Source organism: Amphiura filiformis, chromosome 9 (assembly GCF_039555335.1).
Source record: "Amphiura filiformis chromosome 9, Afil_fr2py, whole genome shotgun sequence".
NCBI classification, from domain to species: domain Eukaryota; kingdom Metazoa; phylum Echinodermata; class Ophiuroidea; order Amphilepidida; family Amphiuridae; genus Amphiura; species Amphiura filiformis.
In genome coordinates this window covers 5032782-5057185 of record NC_092636.1, presented here as the reverse complement: position 1 = coordinate 5057185, position 24404 = coordinate 5032782, and the positions used below count along the sequence as shown (strand labels likewise).

Here is a 24404-nt window from a genome sequence, read left to right as displayed (position 1 = left end):
AATTTTGTGATTTTCAGGGTTCCCGCACCTTGGAAGCCTTGAAGTTCAAGGACTTTCAAGGTCTACATGCATGATTTTCAAGGACTTACCACAACACAGAAATCATGATACAGCTCTCCATGCGACAGTAGTAAGTGACACCTCCTCTCCACTCCCAAATTTTGTCGAAATTATACTTATGGTAAAATTCCAATTTCCAGGACTTTCAAGGCCTTGAAAAGGTGTTTTCAAATTCAAGGACTGCAGGAACCCTAGATTTTGACATTTGCATGACTGAGAATATTCATTATTTTGTTCATTTGTTTCACACAAATTTTAAATTAAGCATTTTCAAGGGGAGAAGTCACTAGAGTCACAGGCATGTGGAGCATTTTCAAGGGGAGAATGAATGACAGGCATGTGAAATGCACAAATAGCGTGCTAAAAGCTTCAAGATACCTTAAGGGATCTAGAATGAGCGTTATGGCGTTTCGACAGTATTTTTGTGGGACATGAGAGCACCTCAGACGTGTCGAATTGCATTCTGAATACTGAAGCATGTCTTTCTGATATCAAATAATTTTCATTTTTGAAATTCACGATATACAAATTTTATGACAAATTATTAAAATTTGATATTTTTCAAATTTTTGATATATAACAGTCCTCGAAATAAATTTTATAAATCTAATGATATGTTCTTAGAGTGTATGTAGCTGGGAGGAAAAGCCGACGATCAATTGAAAATTTTGACCTTTTATATTGAAGATATGGATTTTTTCCCATATCTTCAATACAAAGGTCAAAATTTTCAATTGATCGTCGGCTTTTCATCCCAGCTACATACACTTTAAGTATAAATCATCAGATTTATAAAGTTTACTTCAAGTACTGTTAAATATCAAAAATATCAATTTTTAATGATTTGCCATAAAATGTGTATTACATTGCAATTTCAAAAAATCAAAATTATTTGATATCAGAAGGACATTCTTCAGTATTCAGAATGCAATTCGATATGTCTGATGTGCTCTAATGTCCTACAATAAATACTGTCCAAACGTTCATACCCCACCCTTAATGGACCCATAAAAGTAAAAAAGACCCGGAGGTCCCGTAAATAGCAAAGAGATACCTTAGGCCTAATGAACAAGAAAAGAGACCTTTGTTGGCCCGTATAGTAAAGCAAAGAAAATATACCTTATGTGTGCCGACGTAGCAACCTTGTCTTCTATCTTTTCTTTACCATTTACGGGCCCCTGTAGTCCCTTTTCTTTGCTTTTACTGCCCCATAGTAAAGCATGTTTTCTTCACTTTTTACGGGCACCCTAGGGCCCCGGGGTAACGCACCCTGTTACCCCCAATCCCCCACCCCCCTTGGTGGCACTGCAGTTGACTTCCATACACCCCCTATGGAAGACATGACCTTAATCTTCCACACATTCCAAATGAGAGTCACCCAGTCAGGTAACCCCATTTGAAATTCACACTCCCTGTGTGATAGATTGAGGTCATGTCTTCCATAGGGGGATATGGATTTCAACTGGAATAGCCCATTATGTTTCCAATTCTGTTCCAAATTTTCTTGTCTAAAAAAAAGGAAAACGGTTACACTTTATTTAGGTAGTACTTGTTTTTTGTTCCATTTACGTTTATTTTTTAACTTCTAACACATACATGATACATCATTTGTGTGGCATAAGCTTAACACATAACAACTATACAGTTTTACAAGAAATAGAGACCTGATCATTATTTATCTGTTTTAAAAGTTATTTTAAAACATTAACGCTATTAATGTTCAAAACGCTTTGTTGATCTTTGGCACATGTGAATAGTGTGCCTAATTAGGCCTACAATTTGAATTTTCTCCTTCATAATATTTGGCACATTTCCACACATCAGTATAAACTGATCTGTCTAAGAAATATGAGCCTATTTTTTTATCAAATAAACAAAACAAAGTAAATAAAGGAGAGAAATATCTCATTCATGTTTTCTTTTATACAAAAAGTTTTGCCACTTTAAATAGTTTTTGCAACGAGAAATATAAATCCATGTTATTATCAAAAATGTCCATATAAATACATCAGAAAAAGCAAACGACCGCATTTTGCTATGAAATATACAAAATCTCATTGAGACAGGTTTCATATACATGTGAAACAGTAATGCAGCATACAAATAAAGTAACCAACAGCAGAATATGCATTACACTATAACCCTTATACTTCGGTCTTCTGCTTGGTTGACATGAAATAGTTTCACTAAATCTTTAACAATTTTGAGATACCGTGATAACCACCAAAGTTAAGTTTCCAACCATATATATATGTGACCAGCTCCAACAAAACCCGGAACAAGTCGCCAGGTATGTTTTTGAGTTACAGGCCTTTAAAGATGACATTCCCATTTCCATTCAACAATTTGTTCACCACCAAAGTTAAGTTTCCAACCATATATATATGTGACCAGCTCCAACAAAACCCGGAACAAGTCACCAGGTATGTTTTTGAGTTATAGGCCTTTAAAGATGACACATTCCCATAAAAAAAAAAAAAATTGGAATTCTTAATTGGGACTGAGTGGACTTTCAAATCCTTGGAAGTTCTTATTAAAAAGAGGGTTATTTAATCAATAAATTGACAGTTGAACTATGATAATCCTTATTCAATCCTGTGTAAAGCAGGAAACTAATTAGCACATTACTCCGAAAAGCCAGTCGGTAAAAATATCAAGGTATCATTTACAAAATTATCCATATCTTGAAAAGTATTGATGCTATGTATATAATTTTGGTATCATTTTGTAGCTTATTGTCCCATGCTTACATTTTTATTCAAATCATGAAATATCAAAAATGCGAGTTGTTCCTGGTTTTGTCAGAACTGGTCACATATGTAGTGCGATCAAGCAAAATCAGTCGGAACTCGGAAATATCAAGTTTTTATTTTCTTATTAGATAGTAAAGAGCATTTACAAAGCTGCATTTTTAAGAAAACCCAACTGAAATTGAACAACCAGTTCCAAAGATATGAGCAATTAAAGAGTTTCTTGCGGGAACAAACCAAAAGATCAATGACGTCCTATAAACGAAACTAGTTTTGTTTAGGGGGGAGTGGGTAAAAATACTCGATTACGTTGTTTGTAAAAGAAAACATCGGTCTGAACAATGTGTCATTATTATTATGTCAAAATTTTCAACATTTCATTATTACGTTTCTGGCAGGGAGGGAGGGGGTCGGCCAAGAAACGAAACTAGTTACGTTTATAGAAAGTCATTGATCTTTTGGTTTGTTCCCTAAACAACAGGAAACAAAAGGAAATATTTCCTTTGTTTGGCAGTAGTATCTCAAAATCAATATTTCCAAGTTCCGACTGATTTTGCTTGATCGCGTCACATATTATATATTACCATCACCAGCAATTCCTTCCTTTAGTCATGGTTGAGGTACGACCGATATGTGTATGTATACACAAGTGACGTCATAGAATGAATTCTGGCACTTGTGAATTTACTCTATGCAGCGACATACACATCCATCAATAACATGTCCTTAGTAGTGTTTTATGGATATTGAGGTTCAAGTTGTGTTGCTTGAGCAAAGGTATTATTTATGATGCAAGAGTTCAGAGGATCTGGGACCAAGGTTGGCAACGATTTAAATCAAATGATTTTTTTTTTAATCACTGATTTCAATCAACTTTGTCAGTTTTTACCATTTTTGATAAATTTAAGTTAATTTCTATCTTAAATTGACTATTTTACTTCATTTGTAATACTTCTACACCTTTTGGATACAATTAAACAATTACATATGTCTAGCATCCCACTGGTTTCTTTTGACTTTATCATGGGGTAAAGCAGTTCTTAGATTTTTTTGATTTTTTTTTTAATAAAAAAAAAATCGCCAACCCTGTCTGGGACCACTTATTTGAGCCAACTGAAACTATTTCAATCCCACCATAAATGGCTATTCAAGCTGAAATCCATACACCCAAAACATGACCTTAATCTCCCACAAAGGGGGTGTTGATTTCAAATGGAGCCGCCCATTCAGGCAAACCCATTTGAAATACACACTTGTGGGAGATTAAAGTAATGCCTTCCACACAGGGTGTATGGATTACACCTGTTTGGGTTGATGTTTAAACACCATAACATTTGGTCACAGCAACATGTCGGAATTAACAACAACAGCATCATATACTGACCAGAACCTGGAAATGATGTGTATGTAATTGCCAATATGTATTGTACATTTCACTGTAATGTCACGTCACATATGATGGCTAGTTATTTGTCTGCTCTGCTCCTTACCAATTACAATTATGAGCCACAAAAGCCCACAATCCTATCATTGAATCAGCTCAGCTACTTTCAAACATGAATTCTCACAATGCTCGATAATCACCGCAAAATTGTCAGCGATATGAGATCAGAACTGCTTGCAATGTTGATGTCAGCCACAGCTATTTAATGTTAATTTAACACTTTCCTGATAGCGAACAGACATAGTCATAAAAAAGGTTGCAAAAACAATTCTATGCTGAAGCCGACAGTCATTATCTAAGCAGTGAGTTCGACCGTGTAACTCCTTGTCAATTGGCGTAGTTCTTGTAGACTGTAGTCTTCTGGCATGGGGAGTTTACCAATGTGTGGAGCCAGGAGACGTGACGGAATGCTGATATCAGGTAAGGAGTCACCAGGACTAAGACCCTGCTGCTGTAAAAGACCCAAAAAAACACCACAAATGTACAAATTAATCATTATTTTGAGATGAACTTGAATATTGAAGGGTGGATTTTTTTTTTTTTTTTGCCAGCGGAGAACCCATCCCAGGGCCTTCCAGAAAGCTCAAATCCTGGTCCAAATGAATGTGGAACTGATAATATGCTGTGATGATTCATCAACATGCATGCAAATGAACATATAATACATATCTTTTTCAAACGTATACCGCCCAATATGAAATACTCTTAGTATCATTTGCAGATGGGATGGACAACTAGATTGTGCATATTCTCAGTGCCAAAAGCTGCTGATAGAAAGGTTTATTGAAAATTTTGAATAACAAACTGACAGAAAATCTGGCATTTTGATTTTTCAAAAGTCAAAATGCCACCATAAATCTGGGATTTCAAAGCCTGTATGGATAAGTTTTGTAATGATAAAACATCTCTTACCTGAAGTTTGAGCACAATCTTCATCATATTGCCAGTTCTCTTGGAAATCTGTGACTGACACAACCGATCCTTTGCAGTGATGCACTGAAGATTTCCCACACGGTTACACAGTGATGCTATGTCTGGGTGCAGTTTCTCCAGCTCGTATATGGTGGTGCTGCCTTGAACCAACGACTGCACTTTCTGTAATATAAGTCGTTAAAATTGTTTCAATGTAAGTGGCGTCGACTATGTCAAGACATGTATTCATTATTCATTTTATAAATTGGATTGCAACTGCTCTACAATTTGACAAAGCTTTTGCTCAATTGTGCTACATTTTTTTAACACTCACTGTTTGTTTGCTTTTAAGCCCAAGGGCACTACCGACCAAATTATCAGCTTCTTAAGGGATGAAGTCAAAACTTGACCGGGTGGTTGACCGGCAGTTCTTTCCGGTTCCATCTGGTTTGAAACCGGATAGAACCTAGCGGAACCGGTGGTCAACTGCTGGTCAAGTTTTGATTTCATACCTAATAACTATTGTGCTTGGTTAAGAAGAGAGCTATAGATGAGTTGACTTGTAATGTCATTGGCTGGCAGTATGTGCACACATCATCACAATTTCCATTGTTTTTTGCCTGGCAGTATGCACCCACATCATATTTTGTTCAGGTGCTTTTTTTAACTCCCACCACATCACAAAAAGGCTATTGAACAGTGTAGTGGTTGTATGCATTTCACTCAAGCATATCGATATACCAGTCCCTTGCCTTTGTAGATAAACATTGAGGTTAACTCATCATGTATTGAGCCAATCAGAGACATGCTAAGAATACAGTTAGTTCAAGTTCAAGTTCAATTAGTTGAGTTAATGGGGATTAAGATTAAATTGCTGAGAAATCTAAAAAGATTTATTTTGATTGGTTCCTCATATGATTATAACTAGAATTATGCAGTTTGTAATTAAGGTGGCCACACACAAAGGTGTGTAAAGATTTGTAAATACAAATAATATGCAAATAAGCTCATTAGTATTCAGTAATATGCAAATACATGGCACAAAACTATGCAGCACATCAGGCCACAATATATACTATCACAATACCAAGTTTGAAGTTGATCGGTTATTGCGTTTAAGCCGCAGAGTGATTTACTTATAATAATATATCTTAACCAATCAAGACAGACCAAGACGAACGCACAACCAACAATACCAGAGCAACTCTAATTTCATCACAACAAGCCAGTTCACTACATCATTTTTCTCCTTAACAATTTCATCCTGGGACCAATTGCCCCAATCGACCGAAGACATCAAAATGACTGAACCCTTTAAGCAAGCTATTTTACAAGTGAACCAGACCCCAATGACAAACAGAAGTAAACATTAACGTCACACTCTCGTCAGCCCTGAGTTACACTTCCACAAGGTCTACGGGGAGAATTTCTACAAGGTACAAGATAAGAACAGCAGTAGTTGGTAATAATCACAACCAACTGTTTGCTAGTAAGATTGCATTGCCTTGGATTACATGCCTTTTTACACTTTGAATCCAGTGGTAATTTTAATTCTTACCTGTTCCATGTTAATGAAGTCTAAATACACCTGACCATTGGTGTCCCAGTCTTGTATTGTAATGCTACGATCATCTGGGGCAAGCTCTGACAACATCCCTTTGAGATATTCATAGTTTTCTGAAACAAAACAAGTCAAGGTTCATATATGTTATTGGAAGTTAAATGTATTAACTTAAGCAAAATTACAACAAATATGCCAATATATAAGACTTTTTACAGAATCTTGGGCAAAATATTATTTCTTGGACAACTTAAAGAAAAGACAATAACAGAACAATACATCGGCTGACTACTGCAACAACTCTTTTGAACCATGAATTATATTTGTTATTTTTAAACAACTAATTTATTGGATAATGTCTTCCGTTGCTTCTCAGTTTCTCCTCTTTCTTAACATTGTTTCTTGCTTCCCATCTTAATTTTATTCTTTGATGTTTCAATATTCTTTTAGTTACAAAGGACTACTCCAGTTTAAATCCATACACCCCCAATGGAAAACATGACCTTAATCATCCACACAGGGGGTGTGAACTCCATTTGAAATCCACACCCCTGTGTGGGAGATTCATTAAGCTCATGTCTTCCATAGGGGGTGTATGGATTTCAACTGGAATAGCCCATTACAGACATATTATGTAACAAATTTAAAGGAGGATGGTCAGACCTACAACCTCATCACCACTTTTTCTTCAAATTATATAGATTTTGGTATCTATTTGTCTCATTGATTCTGTGAATTGTTGGAGGTAAAAGATGTTTTATTAGGTGATGGTAAACCAGCTGTGGCTATATTGGGTCAACCCAATTTTTCAGACAGTATCATATGGGCTTTCAAGTGCACATTCTTGACTCCCATATGATCTAAAGGGGTTTGAAATACTGGCATGAAACTCCAAGAAGGTATGTGGGGGCCAAGGTCATGGTAATAGCGTGTGATCAAATAAGACCATCCTCCTTTAATACGAATACCCCCCTGACAGACTTACCATTAATGACTGCATCAGCAGCAAGATGTTGTATGATAACAGAATGACTATCATTCCAGTGACCAGCTTTCAACAGATGCCAAGCACGGTCATGATGCCGGACCTCATACAGAGCCCGTAAAGCCTAAGAAACACAAACATAGTAGAGATAGAAATGTGTTAATGAGGGTTCACTACTCCTGCACTACAAGTCAGTTTTACCTTCCCAGCATACACCCAGCCAGTACCACTTACACACCTGGGTGGGGAAAGACAATAACAGTAAACAACACTGTCTTTGTGCATAACACACAAATTGAGCCAGGTTAAAATTGTTCTTGACAAGAATATACTCTTCCCATTGTCCCTGTTTACATGCATGACAATTTAAGAATCTGATCCTGGCTGTGAAGGTCATTTTAGATGCAAGCTGATTAGGGTAATGCACAGAATACATCACTGCATCCCTGAATGGTGCTTAAATGGTTTAATGGGCACTGTAGTCAGTAGCTTTCTGCGATGTACAATTATCTTACGTGGTTATAATTCAGTGTCATTTTTTAATTGATCCAAACCACACTCCCTACCTTGGCTTCATGTATCCATGCAACGGGCATATTGAGTCTATGAATCAAGAACTGTTCCTTGGCTGCGTTCTCCTCACTGCGTAAAAGACTACACTGACGACTCAACACTTCACGTACAGCATGCTCACGCCTGCAAATGATGATGACAAAATCAAAGTGTATTAACATAGGTGGCTTAATTTAAGTTTTTATGTCTATAGAGGGTGGAACAGCATAACTTACTGACATTGCAGGTCTTGCATCTTAGTTGTTGCTAAACCTATACCTGCTTTCAGAAAAGAATAGCACTCTCTCGCACTGATCAATGTGAATGCCCTGTTAATAAGCAACATGAGCAGGGCTTTGTATTCCGATGAGCGCCAACCATGGATGAAAAAGATAACAGACCGCGTACAAGCAGTCAAAGTCGCAGAATCATCTGATAATGAGGACCGATTGTTCCATGAAATGCTACTACGCACTTACCACATATTTTTACGGTCTATTGCGTAATCACAAAGGCACGCAATGCTCTATCACAAAGGCACGCAGCCCTGGCGTGATTGTTAGACACGGCACAATCAAACTAATTGGCCAAACAGATTACCGGTCTGTTGTTATAGTTGTCAGGTGATTGAATCAGCCAATCGGAACCACACTTCAGTGTTTAATCTGTGCACGCTCTCAAAATGTAAACAAGTCCCATTCTTCTCTTCCACCAAGTGCACAGGAAACAAACAGGTCTTTATTATTGTATGAAGTCTTTACTTCCATGTTTACACAATGTAGTAAATAGTAACAAAACAAGCTCAAATTAAGGCTTTCAAAATTTTCTAACCGTCTACAATGTGTGCACAAAATGCACTAAAACTTTATATTATTAATCTTACAAGACATGTTCAAGAAAATGCCAACCTACCTTTCGTTATTGGGTATATGCAGCAGTACAAATATAGCCCAGTGCCATAGTCCTAATGCCTCTAGTTGTGACGCATAGCTGATATGTAGTCGTGTCAAGTAATACTCGGATATGTGAGAATAGCCTACAGCTTGTAAAACTTGCAAAACATGCCAACTACAAGTAATAAAAGAAATGATTTCATAAAATCAATTAATTTCCCAATGCAATATTTCTGACATATTTTGCCCCCCTCTCTCCCCTCAACATAGCAAAATAACATTTAGTTTTCATTTTTGGAAATATTCCCTTTACATTTCAAACCAAAATAATGAGGTAATGAATGGAAATAGCTGTATTATTCCAACAGCATTGTCACCATATCTTAGATTTTGTCACAATAAAGTGTATGCAATAACAACTGCAATATTATTGAAATCAAGAATTTTGAGAAATTGAGGGATTCCATTTCAGAATATTTTACAAAATGTCTTTAATTTAAAAAGAGATTATGTATTATTTAAAGCGGTACTCTGATTACCAACACTGTTTTAACAAAATAATATCAGAAGAGCTTATATATGAGCCCAGCTAGGTGTGGTCTTTTAGGAAGAATTAAAATGTCAACATACCTAAGTCTATAATCTAGCTGATAGCCAGAATGTGTAGTAGGTGCCAACACTCTCTCTAACCTATGACCCCTATTGCTGTACAACTTAAGCAGATGATAGCACATGTCCCTCACAACAAATTCACGATCTCCAACTCCATCCCCTTCTTCTGACATCATCATAGACTCCTCATCAGCGGTGTCGTCTAAGTCTCCATAGAGACCGGGATTATTCTCCATGTAAGGTGGACGTGGTGGTTTGCAGTAATTACCAACACTTGTATGACCTTTGAACCCATTTTCATATTCCTGGAGGGCATCTGAGATGGAAGCTACTGGAGTGCATAAATGCCTGTTGATTATACAAAAAGATCGTAAGTTATTTAGCTACTACAGTTATATGGACTCCACTCCCATACATGTTCAATTTGATTTATCAATATCAAAGACCCAAGATCATGTAGATACAAGAGTAGATACTAATCTATCATTGTACACACACAATGGTAGATTTTGTATCCACGCCTGCATCTAGGGTCTCCAATATTAATCAATAAAAATTGAGCGTGTGTGGGCCGCATTAAATACAACCCAGCAGAGATTCTGCCCTTGTGTGGCACCACTCAAGGTTCCAGGTTCAAGCCCAGGTTGTTCCCAGATGACTTTACATGAATTTGGTTTCCAGTCCATACTCCCTCTTGAAGGTTTCCCCAGGTATTCCTGTTTCCTGGGATTTATTCCCTGAGAATATTGATCTGTCTTGTATCCCATATTGAATGTGCTTAAGGTATTGGAAAATGTTTCCCCCACCCCCAGACTTTGCAGGCAACAGCTGAAAAGTATGGTAAAATACAGATCAACCAGTATCTTTATGCACAACACAGATAACCATATGGCATCGGACACCATGCATGATAAATCACACACAGTCAACTCACACATACATGGCTCCATGGCTCTATCTTCCATGAGCTAAACTTGCCAAAATAGAAACTATTTTCAAGAAGACTCTTTTCAAATCTAAATATGTCATATTTATCTCTCCTACTGTGGATGACGAAGCTGGTCTGCAAGTAATACATATATCACCTAATCACTACTCACCATAAATGAACAGCTAATGCTCTCTTCCAATCTAATGTTTGACATGTATTTATTGTTCCTATTGAGGATGACCAGACCAACTGGCCTGCAAGTAATGCATAAATTCTTAAATACTGTGGTGCCACAAACTGATCAGCCTGGTGAACGAAAACAAACAGCGAAAACAAACTATATCAATAACAAGAACAACATCATTAGTGGACACTGAAGCGTAGCAACCAAAATTGGGCAATTTACATGTATTTTCAGTATATTATATAATATCAAGTAATGATGACATGAGATGGCCTGTATGCTAACTGCAGAGACAATTAATATGCGAGGATTGGAAATACAACATACAAGGCAATGATACAGTGATTTAAATGGCTCGGCAAACTGACAAACAATTTGAGAGGGTGACAGGACTCGGTGGGGATTGGCCCACAGGCCACACAATTACCAGTTATACCACCCTATTCACTACCCAAGTTTGCAGTTGTTAAAGGTAATCTCAACAATAGTCCATTTGGCTTCCTTGAGAGAATTACGTCAGAGCATGCAACCGTTCGCGGACTATCATGGAACTTTCGTGTTTACACACACAATTAAAAACAGTACATCTGTACACGCGCAAAGTAACTGCAACAAAGTAATGACGTCACTCTCTCAAGGAACCCAAATGGACTATAGTCATGACTGCCTACTCTCTCACTGTATCTTAGCAGCCAATTATATATGACATAATGAAGAAAGGAAGCAGCCTACATACTGTGGCATATATATGACAACTCCTTACAATAGGGCAAGAAGTCTAAATGGAAAAAAAAGGTAATTTAAATTGATTTTGCTGACCAAATGCCTTTTTTTACATTATATGAAGAAAAAAAACCACCAGCTGCTTACCTTGATCTCAAACCAATCGCTAAGTTGCTTGGTAACCAGTTGTCGTACTTCATGACTACACCCAGCTTGAGCCAATAAGAGAGCTAATCTGTGATCACCTGACTTTTGAGCAGCTCTTGCAGCTTCACTGATTTGTTGACCACTCATTAGGGAGAAGACTGCTTCCGCATGCCCCAGATCCTGTCAAAAAATCAGGTGTTATATAGAGTAGATGTGAAATATTTTAAGTCTGTTCATACCAAATGGCAAATTTTCATAATCCTAGTACAGCTAAAAAAGTTTGTCTCTCAAACATTTTGCAAAAGAGCTGTGCTATGGGGTTTTTTGTGTGTGTGTTTTTTTAGTAAAATAAGCTGTGCTAAGTAGGATTTTTTTACTGCATTTTCAGCTTACTGTTTCCTTGTTTTTGGACTAAGGCCTAAAAAAATTGTTTGATTGGCATAACCCGACCTACCTTAAAATTAGGCCTGACCCCAACTTTTTTTCTTCCTTTTTGCAAAAAAAAAAAAAAATTAAATTAAAAAAAATTAATATAAATAAATAAATTTTTTTTAAAAAGAAAAGAAAAATGTTCTAAAGCCTTTATCAAACGGAATTTACAAAAAAAAATTTTTTTAAGTTACGCCAATCAAACAATTTTTTTAGGCCTAAATATAAATGCCTGCAAAAAAGACCCAACAAGTACAGATACATGCTAGAATGGCTTATCATACTACAATATACATGTATTGTACCTATTGGCAATATATTACTTGCCCTTCAATTGATTTCTTTAAATGGACATAAAAATTAAGATACCCAATATCAAAAACCTAATCCATGGATATTGTGCTATTACAAGAACTACACTCCTCAAAAAAATATGTTGCCACACCCGAACTTATTTCCCTGCACTGTTCCCTTTCACCCTTGGCAACGATGATGTGAACTATGTCATCTGCATTTTTAATTTGTTCCCCAATGTTGAATAGTGTGGGTGGGAAGGGAATGATGTATTACTTTTGAAGATTCAACTTCATAAGTGTATTCCCATGACCATGCTGATTTACACTGAAGCATGTGTAAAGTTCAACAAATGATGTTGGTGTTGCAACCAAATTTAAACAGGAGATACAGTAATAAAAATAAAGCCGTGCAAAACCCAGTCTACATGTACATATCTGACTTAAAGATCCATATATTACTTACCTTGAATTTTGAATTACTGACTTCCACCTGTACCCTGTTGTGTGCAGTAGCAGCCAACCAGCGAGAGAATGCTTCACGTCTGGCTTTGCGGTATGGGTAACCTTCACGGTCTAGATCTGTCAACAAATAAAAATAGTGACAAATTAAATACACCACTGTGTAAATCAACTATATTTGACTTAAGAATTAGCTTGGAATCGATCACAAGACTGTTATGTGACCTGTTCTCACGAAATGGGTGTAAAGTCTCAAGTTGGTGGTTTATAGACCTTTCAATTGTTGAGTTGCTGTTTTTTGTTTCAAGACACCAGTATAGTCAGTGGTATGTCCTTTGTGAATGGGGACATAAACAAAACCTTTAACTTCTGTACAGTACCTCCAAGGTGTTTCACCACACTTAGGTCACACCAAGATGATTTACACTTGGGCTAGTGAACAACAAGAGGGAACCCAACCTCCTTGTAAAAGATCGTTTTAAATTCATATAACTTGTATCACCTGCTAAGTGATAAATTGTTGGCCTTGACATTTGACCTTTGACACCTACCCTCTCCATCATCTTCCTCCTCGGGTAATCTGCCCCACAATGCCACCATCAGATCCCACACATTGGCGGCATGTTCCAAGGCTTCACGGTCCCTGCTCAGGCCAGCCGTACGGTCTCTAGTTGCAATCTGGGATTGATCATGCAATGCTTGGATGCCACTTTTAGCTGCGTAAGCTGGACATGGTTTCTCTGTGGAGCATATGCTGTGATAGAGTTGCACTTGTAAAGCATGCTCATGAAGATCCTGAGGGAGAGAGAGAGAGACAAAAGTGTACAAGTTATGAAAATTATCCTCCAAATACCAAGACTGTCGATTGTCGATTAAAACAAAGATCATCAATAGTCCTGATAAACATTGAGGTGAGCGCATGTAATGTATAATACGCAAACGAGATCGCACTACGCACAACTAAATGGCAAAGAAGTGACAAAGAATGAGAATAAACACTGAATTTTTGTTTTTATTACATGTATCCTCTACCGTGTGATAGTATTTTTTTGTAGTGGATACCGGCTGCACCCGCAAAATATTGGACATGTCCCATCGTCTATCACATGGTAGAGTATAGAAAAAACAAAAATTCATATAGTTTATTCTCTAAACACATGCTATGATATGTAAACACTAGCAGTAGATAAGGTTCATGCATATGTTCACAGGCCAGAGTGCCCATCTGTCTTTCAAAGCCTTTTAGACCAAATCTCAGAACACAATGTGTGTGTGTGGGGGGGTCATCACACCTGCAAAACAAGTCTTGTTTACTGTCTCAGTATATGCCACTTGAGTGGTAGTAGGCCTGGGTAAACAAAACAGCAACATTATGGTTCAAACCCAATCTTGAGAGCAAGGGTCAAATATTGTATCACTGCACCCTCTCAAGCAACAAACTCAGCTCTTAAAGATTGTATCCCAACACGTCTGTTCTGGTAGTAGCTAGTTAACTTACACTCCCATCATACTGGACACAATTGGTCATTCCAGTTGAAATCCATAAACACCTTATGACTCCATTTGAAATCTATACCCCCTGCGTGGGAGATTAAGGTCATGTCTCCCATAGGGGGTGTATGTATTTCAACTGAAATAGCAAAATACATTGGTTTGTCTGTCCATTCTATCCAGACTGAATAGATTTTGGTCAATATACTTTTCATAAACATGTGTTACATTGAAAGTTATCACTTACCAGGACTTTGTTGTCTTTTCCAACGAGATGAGGAGCTATGTTAACTTTCTCCATGGAGACACTGAATGGTTTAGCATCCAGAACAGACTTGGTAGGAGCTCTTGATGTCAGCATACTAAATGTACTAGGTTCTTGCTTGATCTCTGTCATAAATAATATGGAAAAAATATAGACATATGAAACAATGTGGTAGATGATTTTTTGACTACAATAAAATAATTTCAGCAGTTTTATATACGTTTAATTATCAGCTGCTTTTTTTATATTTCACATTAAATGAACTCATATTAAAGAAGAATTATGCGTGGAGGGGATCCTTAGAAAAGTACACATAAGTAAAATTTTCTTTATCTAGCAACAAGTACATTTTATATAAAAATTGTCCATGGTTAATTTTGTTCAGCTTATAATAGACAATTATTCGTTTTTTGATACTGCATGCATCAATAAATAACTCACGCTTGTGTAAATTCACATAAGCATACACCAGTCACACATTACACAACAGTGTAAATGCTGCATTTAACAGCGTGCATGCCATTCTATATCAATACACTGCATTTTTTCGCCGACTATAAGCCGAACAAACTTTAGTTATCACATGGTTCTACAAAGCACAAATCCTTTGATCTTTATGTACTTACCTGGTACTTTTACAGATGTCCCCACAGCTTTTCCAGAATGCACCATTGTCCAGTTTGGTCCCCATCCAACACGGAATGACCTTCCCATAACCAACGCTGCATCGGCCAAGTAATTCTGCTTACCACCAACAACAGAATGTGGTAAGGGCACAATGTGAGGCATAGGTCGTGACCCTACGACCTTTGGTGCATGATCACGTTGGCTGATACCACTGGGAATCAGCAGGGCTGGAGGAAGACCGATTGGGGAGGCCTTGGGTTTGGATGCAAATACTCCTGGAATTAAGACAAGATTATTACTAGGCTATATCATACATAATCTCTCTACCCCAGTCTTATTATAAATGTTGTATATCCTAGATTCCTCCTACCAATTTTTTCGATCAAAATATCAATGCCGAAAAACATCATATCTAACAAATTCAACTTCTATGATTTTCGCTTGCTTGCCTTTTATGAAACCAGAACATGATGCTACCCTTGGAGCTACCCTTAATACAAGTGCATGGTGAATTGCATACATGAAATTCAGCAGGTCCCATATGTAGTTTAAGTAATTCTTGGCCAAGGTGGCACACTTGCAGCTCCACGACGTATACACAAGTGCACAGCGCTATTATTTTAGTATTAACATGATTGCACGCACATGCATACAGTGTACATGCTACATGGAAGCAACAGGTATGTTCCACTATGGCCAAGAATTACATACAATAACTGTGGCATCATTTTTAAAACTTCTTTGTCATGATTTACAAGATATCTCTGATTAAAATTACATGATGTGCTAAAACCATAATGATGTACTTACCGGAAGTCACTCCTTCTCTTCTCTCCACATGTTCTTCTTTAAACATTTTTGGTACTGGGCTGGCACGTGAGCTTGTCACAGGCGACATGCCTGCTAGGAATTTGGCCGGGCTACCTAGAGGGCGAGGTTTCCATGCACTATGAGGTAAACCTATTGAAAATAAGAAACAAAATGGAGTCACAGTACCATATCAAGGGTTTAGAGACGGAACTGTTTATGTCCACTTTAAAGGTCTTATCAGTTCCAACTTCAGTAAGCAGTGTTTACGCAGAGGTCGTATGTCACGATTTTGGCCCAGTGAAAATCAGATTTGGAGTGAAAGAATGTGCAATTCTGTATCAATATGAGGAGTTTTTGAGCCAAAATTGGGCTATTTTAGGGGAAAGAGCTTTTAAAAATCTATTATAATTGCTGTACATGGCACTTAGGCCTATTCATTTGATTTGATTTTAAAACCACTTGTTTATTTTATTGTCTATAATTCAAATCCGCTGGACTTACCTCTCTCAGACATGGACTCTTCCATTTTTGGTATTGGTGATGGTCTAGCTGGGATATCAAACATGGAAGGCCTTGGCGGTGGCATCGTTGATGTGGCAGAACTGCCGTATTGCTCATATTCTTCTGGCTCTGGATCCATTGCAAAAAATGAGGCTTTCATCACTTGCATCCTGAAATTAAAACATGCACGCATAGAATTATCAGACATGGAAAATTGATCATGATATAATACACTGGAAGATCATGAAAAAATTTTAAGTTTCAACATATTTCTGTGATTTTGATGCAGAAACAGCTGAAAAACACTGACAAATAAACAAAAACACTGAAATCAGTTGAAATGTTCATGCCTGAGTTGTATTTTTCATTCTGCCCATGATCTAGTAAGGCATCAAGCAGACTTGGTCTCAAAGTTGTCATCCAGGATGGGATTGGGAAACCCCACAATATGCTGGAACTCAAGGAGGACCACCAAATTAAAGTGGAAGCTGGTGTATCAATCCTTGAAGATATGACACATCATATCACTAAGGGACATCGTGCAACCACAACAGGGGAAGAAGTTCATGAGGCAATCAACAACCTCAAGCAGGCACAGCTCCAGATGATGAAGGGACCAGTAGTTAACACATCAAGAATGCCAATGAGGTCCTGACACTCATCCTCACCACAGTCTTCAACAACATGCTGATATTTATATATGTTCCACAGCCATTTCTAACTGGATACATAAGCCCATACGGAAGAGGAAGGGAAGTAGAGATGACCCTACCAAATATCGTGTGATAACAATTCCATCAACCATCGGAAAAGTGCTTGAGGATGTCCTTGCCCCGATGAGCAAATCACTGAATGGGCCTATATATTAAGATGGTGTTATCAGCCTCAAACAAAAGAAGTGGAGTGACAGCTGAGAGGTGCATCTCACAGCATGGGGTCTGGATGTTTCAGAAACTTTCATTCACTCTTATTTTGTAAGCATTTTCCAGTCTAACACAAAACTAAGTCATATTTTTTAATTTTCTAGAATTATCCTCACAAAAGAAGTTTAAAAAGTCTTTTTTTTTTTTCAAAATTCTGCATAATGATCTTACCTGTGTGCACTCATTCCAAGAGCAGTGGCAAGGTGTTGTGATGATGGCATATGTTCCTCTTCACCATCCATACCAGCCTTCTCCATCTCATGACGTCTAAGACTCTCCTCCATCAAGCGGTTGTCTTCAATCATTCTCATCTCATCATCAGCTGCTGTTTGTAAACAGGAGTGGGGATGATAAAGGATTGTGTTACCGTAACCACTCGGGTAACTATAAGCCCACCCTCCTAGATGGCAGATTTCACTTACAAAATGGGGGTGGGCTTTATAACGGGGAGGGGCTAGTACTTGAATTTAGAAATAAGAAAAATCATCCCATTTGTATATATGCCCAATGTACCAGTAATTTCTATCATCTATGTCAATTTCTTACAATCATAAGTGTGGAATGTTAATTATCACTGGTATTTTTTAAATTTGTTCTTAAATGTTAGAGAAAGCATTGATTTCATTTAAGAACTTGGCCAAAATTTAGTACTGGGCTTATAGCCGAGTGCACCCTTATTCCCAGAATGTTTTGAAAAATAGGGGGTGGGCTTATACCTGAAGGTGGGCTTATACCCGGGTGGTTAGGATATATACAGCAGTTGGGCTTTAGCTGATTGTTGTCTCTAGCAATGGACAGTATCATTTAGTTTGTTAGCCATAAAAGCAACACCCTCATTCCTGGCAATTCATTGTACATTTTTCAGTCACAGTAACAGATGTTGCTGGGGGTAAATACCTTCTTTATTTTCTGATAACCAAACTGATCCTCCCTAAAAATAATATCAATGATAGAAAATTGTATTCTTAATTGCACAGACATAATGTCCCAAACTGTCTGAAGAGAGTCACAGCAAGTCTTCACTTTTGGAGACTGGAGAAAATCAATTGATCCCTGTGATTTAAGCCCTTCCTTAATTTTCATAATTGTGTTGGTCCACGACTAGGTTTGGGATTTTTTTTATCAATATGAATTGCTGCGGTATATGAAATGAATGCATGAGTATGCAGGTGTTATTTTGAGTTGACAAAGGGAAATGTTTAATTTTTTTTGCTTCTTCCTCCCCCAACTCAACACAAAAGTTGACAACCATGAGAGTTACCAAATCTTTCAAATGCCCCCTTTGCAATGATTTTTCATCAAATTTACCCCCCTTTTTCATGCAAAATCAAGGACAAAATTTGGCCAAAAACAACCCCTTTTTTGTGGTTTTCAATGACTAGAATTTCAAACACCCCTTATCAATGACACTAAATATTGACATAAAATTTCCGGATTTTCTTAAGTAACCCTTTTATCCAAATTTCGCGGACAGTGCAAATTAAATACCCCAATTTTGCTGATTTCACTGTCAAATTTCACGGACAGTGCAAATTAAATACCCCCTATTTTGCCAATTTCGAGGTCCTTGCTACTGGTAAAAATTAACCCCTTTTCCGCGCAATTTGGTAACTCTCATGGTTGTCAAATTTTGTGTTGAGTTGGGGGCCGGGCTTCCTTCCTCAATTTTTCGCTGTCAGTAAGTGATCTGTATCAAAATGTTCAGAGTTCCCATTTGCATTGTGATCATGTTTACATGCATAATGTAGCCATACATGCCTCATAAGAAATCCTGTTGTACATACAAACTGTTAAACAGGTGCGTATGATAGCATACACAGATGTTACGCTCGACGTACAGCAAATAATATTTACAATGCAGGATTTACCACATATAGAAGGTCACAGGCTCGTAATCAATGTTGGCACATTCTGTATTATGATAGCTCTTGTTCATTGTGTTATTTTTATACCCTATTCATTTCTTTTTTTGACCACTTTTTGACCAAAAAATTGGATGCTTAATCAAATGATTCTTGCAAACTACTAATGCAAGTTTGATTCTCGCATAGTGCAATGAAATTCTAACCCTAGGGTTTACAATTAAAGGCCCATTCAGCGATCCAGCGAAAGTGTCAAAAAATAAAAAATTGTTTAGAAATTGCCCAAAAAAGTGAAGGATAAGTCATTAAAAAATCAGGAAAACAGCAGTAATGACAAAGTTGAAGCCCCTTTTAAATGCACATAGCTAATTTCTCAGTAGAGAAATTACAGATTCATGTAAAATGTCTTTAATACAAAGCTTTTGGCTTAACCACTCACAGGCTATGTTAGCACATCTATGACACTAACAAAGGTGCCAAAATCGGGAATTTTTATGATTTTTACGATCCTCCGGATGAGCAAATCACTGGATAGGCCTTTAATCTACAAAAGAATTCTACTATGGATGCCTTCGTCCTTACCATCTCCATTCATATACGCTCCATACGCCACACCACCAAGACCAGTCCTTGGCATCTCGCCCATCTCTGCATCATCTCCCATAGGCTCCTCATCCCCTCCAGCACTCTCTCTTCTCTGCAGAGAGGGGACATGTCTGTCTTGTTGAAGAGACTGTGTCGGTGGTGGAGCTGGTTTGTCTTGTCTTGGAGGCTGCTCTTTCTTTTGCTCTGGTTTGGACTAATGAGACGGACAACATGTTTATTGGCAATTGGCATTGTATGAAACAATTTTTAACTGGATTATAAGCTGGCAAATTCAACAGACAATACAGCAGTGTCCTATGATTTTCAACATATTTTCTAAAGGATAATAATAAATGGGCAGGGTAAATCCTCTGTTTTCAATTACTTATTTACTGACATTGGGCAACTCTATACGGGAACTGGGATCCGCATTAAAACGCAATCCTGGGATGCATTCCAAAGTCATCTCCTTTTGTGTGCACCTCGGCATCACCTCATAGGTGCCCTACACGCACACAGCTCACGCTGTGAGTGCCCTATACTCTGATCAGCTCGTAATCAGCGGTACTCAACATCAAAGATTGATATAGAATATTGTACAAACATGTTGGCACACCACCTAAGCGAGTGGCGCTTTGCATTATTGCTTGACTGACGTACGCTTTCGTGAATTTACGCAGACGTAAATTATAAAAATAAGTTGGACTTTATTGATGCGCGCAGATTTTAGCCTGTTAGGAGCTGATCATAGTATAGATGAACACGCACTATACATGTAGCACACCTAAAGAAACACACTCGCTGCAAGTTCAGGTGAGACAAAAATACTCCTGTCCTAAAATTCAACCTAAGAACTTCACTCTTTCCTTCCAATCATCAACCTCTTCCTCTCACTCACACACACAAAGGGTTACCTGTGCCTTGTCTTATTTTGTTGTGTCAAACATTATTGCAAATCTAATATTTTTCTAAATCCAAATACCACTTTATCTCATCCCACAAAAAAATTGTAACTTTTCCTCATAACTAAATCAAAATTAGAGAGCACAGGCCTCCCTGTTAAATAAAACACACTTTGATGAAAACCAAGTAACACTTATCTTGTTTATTCTACACATATTATACACATAATGTACATTAATCTCTAAAATACTACTACTTTTATTAACAAGAAAATTACAGTTGCTCTTCAACTACTTTATGCTGAGTTGTTTTCAAAATGTCCTTGGAACTTGAGTACCTCTTTAAAGAGGAGGAATTGTTGACCAGGCCAATTCTGGCCATGGAGGTAACCATCATCTGTTTTTTGTGCAGTATCTATTACCCACAATTGCTACATGTTTATACTAGGATTTGGGCAGGCAACCTTGTCCTTGCTCATCAGAATGGTTTTTTACACTGGTCTGGACCTTGGTGACTTTGACAATTCAATATCATGATTATGTTTTGCCATAAAATGTTGAGTTTGTTGTAACACTTTATGAATAAATCAAGATGTATTAGTTCCACTTTATATCGTTATGAATTCGGCAGACGGCCGAATCCGGATTCGACTTTTGGTAAATTCATTTTTGGCATGTATTACTTTTGAATTAGAGAACAAGGGATCAATGCTTTACCTATAGAGGCGGCATATCGATTTTTAACGGTTATCGTCTTTGACCGTACTGTGAGTGACCGTTAGCTAACCCTGTATGCCGCCCTCTTTTGAATACTTATCATCTGATCTCCGTTAAAAAATTGACATGCTGCCCTCTATCATGTACAGCATTGATCCCTTATTCTCAAATTCAAAAGTAATGAATGCGTAAAATGAATTTACCAAAAGCCGAATCCGGATTCGGCCGTCTGCCGAATTCATAACGATATGACAAACAATAATTCCCAGAACATATGTACGATCACAAAGAGCGTGTTTCAAAAGGTTTGACAATTTTACTGTTCAAAATTACCTTTACACAATATTACAGGTATTTATGGTGGAAAGTAGAAAATTACTTAATTATATACACATAAATTACAAAAATGCTTATAAAAATGTTAATCATATTAAGGGCTGGGGTATGAGCGTTTGGACAGTATTTATTTTGGGACATTAGAGCACATCAGACATATCGAATTGCATTCTGAATACGAAGAATGTCATTCTGATATCAAATAATTTTGATTTTTGAAATTAGCATTTTGATACATTTTTATGGCAAATCATTAAAATTGATATTTTTGATATTTAACAGTACTTGAAGTAAACTTTATAAATCTGATGATTTATACTTAAAGTGTATGTAGGTGGGATGAAAAGCCGACGATCAATTGAAAATTTTGACCTTTACGTATTGAAGATATGGATTTTTTTCCCAAAACACCAAAAAAATTAGGTCTTTTTGGGAAAAAAAATCCATATCTTCAATATGAAAGGTCAAAATTTTCAATTGACCGTCGGCTTTTCCTCCCTGCTACATACACTTTAAGAATATATCATTAGATTTATAAAATTTACTTCGAGGACTGTTATATATCAAAAATTTGAAAAATATCAAATTTTTATAATTTGTCATAAAATCTGTATTATATTGTGATTTTCAAAAATGAAAATTATTTGATATCAGAAAGACATGCTTCAGTATTCAGAATGCAATCTGATAGGTCTGAGGTGCTCTCATGTCCTCAAAAAATACTGTCGAAACGCAAATAAACGCTCATTTTAGATCCCTTAATCAGCTATTTGAGCAAATCTGTTTACCTGACATGTCTGATTCACGGCAACAATTTGATAATAATTATCAATTGTGCAACCAAAGAATCAATTTATTGGTAAAGTCACATACGATATAGTGTTATTTTGACGCACTGAATTCAAAATTCAAACCTATCTGACCTATTCTCCATGAATTGATTTTGAAATGAAATGAAATAAAAATTGTTTTTAACTTTTTGAGATTTAATACAAATTGCATGAAATCCAATTAATGAATCAAAATAACACTTGCAACAAACAAATGATGTAGAGATATTAAAATATTTATATTTTGTACATAAAGTCACCTAGAGTATCTGCATCCAGAAAATTCCAAATTTACTCTCTAAACTTGACAGAATGATGATTGATCCCTTTAAAAGAAAGTCTGTTAGCTTCTATAGAAGTTATCTATGTTCTCTAAGTTGCATATCCTATCAGCGACTGCTATACCTTATTTAGGACTTTCAAAAGAAGTACCTGCATGTGCAACCATAACTGTTTCAAAATAGCCCACCAAAGTCATGCAGGTAACTCCGAGGTCATGCATTGAATTGGCTTGAACGAGGAATACTATGGGAACCAGCACCTTTTGTTAGAAGTCACACATGAGTGAAGTGGATAACCTCTATACATTCTACTATGTAAAATAAAATGAAGGGAGTATTTCCCAATTCTAGAAATAAATCAAAATTAACCCAAGAATGTCTACTTTGAAAAAAAATTGCCCCATAAATTACAGGAATCAAGATTTAATTCTTGTTCTCCAATGAAGAGAGATTACCTGTAACATGAATTTTCTGACATAGACAAAAACTACCTCAGTGGATGCAAACGCTGTGATGATACAAAATGATCTTATTCGTAATATAGTACAATATCGTTTTTATCAAAAATATGAATACTTTTACATAATTACTGTATATACATGATTATACAATGTATGATCGATTGATAAAGAACTGATAATAATTATGTCAACCCATGAACCAATCGATCAATTAAAATCCCTGAAACAGTAAGAATTCAAATGAATGAAGAAAATGTGCCATTTTATACATGGGCGTAACTAAAGTCCATTCGCTCTAAGAGTGAAGGTGTGATATGGTTTACCTTACTGATTTCACTAACCACAAGTTCCAACGGCGTACTCAAGAAGTAATACCAATGATTAGAGACATGTAGCATGGTGGTAAAAACTGTATACAGTTTAACTATTTTAGTCCAAAATATTATGCTAATTTCTCAGTTGTTGACAGTGAACTTATGTGTGTTATAAGTGTGATTTGGTTTTTATCAATATTGGGACTTATCAACTCTCAATAACCTTCAGTTAGAGCAAATGGGGTTTACATGCGTCTGCTACGTCCATTACACACCCAGTGACACAAAATATTGTCTACAAGAATAGATATGGCATAATTACTGTACATGATTGATTGATAAAGAACTGATAATAATTCTATCAAGTCATACACCAATCAATCAATACAAAATCCCTGAAACTCATTATGAACAAAACAATCTTGCCAATGATAAGAAAAGAAAGATGTTCAGAAAAAAAGTAAAAAGATTTAAAAAAAAAAAAGGAATAAATAAACCAAAAATATATTATATACATTACAACAAAACTTAAATATTTCTTTCCATTAGTCAGGTTATTCC

General features: G+C 36.7%; 1 protein-coding gene across 1 annotated transcript in view; it reads right to left on the bottom strand.

The window, feature by feature from the left end:
- Window positions 1-1588: 1588 nt before the first annotated feature.
- LOC140160541 (nuclear pore complex protein Nup98-Nup96-like) overlaps window positions 1589-24404 on the bottom strand; it is a 55380-nt gene continuing 32564 nt past the window's right edge. Inside the window, 17 exon segments of the mRNA XM_072183781.1 lie at window positions 1589-4705; window positions 5167-5349; window positions 6725-6843; window positions 7713-7836; window positions 8279-8408; window positions 9177-9332; window positions 9788-10117; window positions 10870-11006; window positions 11755-11934; window positions 12943-13058; window positions 13490-13733; window positions 14677-14819; window positions 15321-15596; window positions 16132-16281; window positions 16633-16802; window positions 17727-17880; window positions 20000-20216. Coding sequence (XP_072039882.1) covers window positions 4550-4705; window positions 5167-5349; window positions 6725-6843; window positions 7713-7836; window positions 8279-8408; window positions 9177-9332; window positions 9788-10117; window positions 10870-11006; window positions 11755-11934; window positions 12943-13058; window positions 13490-13733; window positions 14677-14819; window positions 15321-15596; window positions 16132-16281; window positions 16633-16802; window positions 17727-17880; window positions 20000-20216 — 2985 coding nt within the window. The 3' untranslated portion in view covers window positions 1589-4549.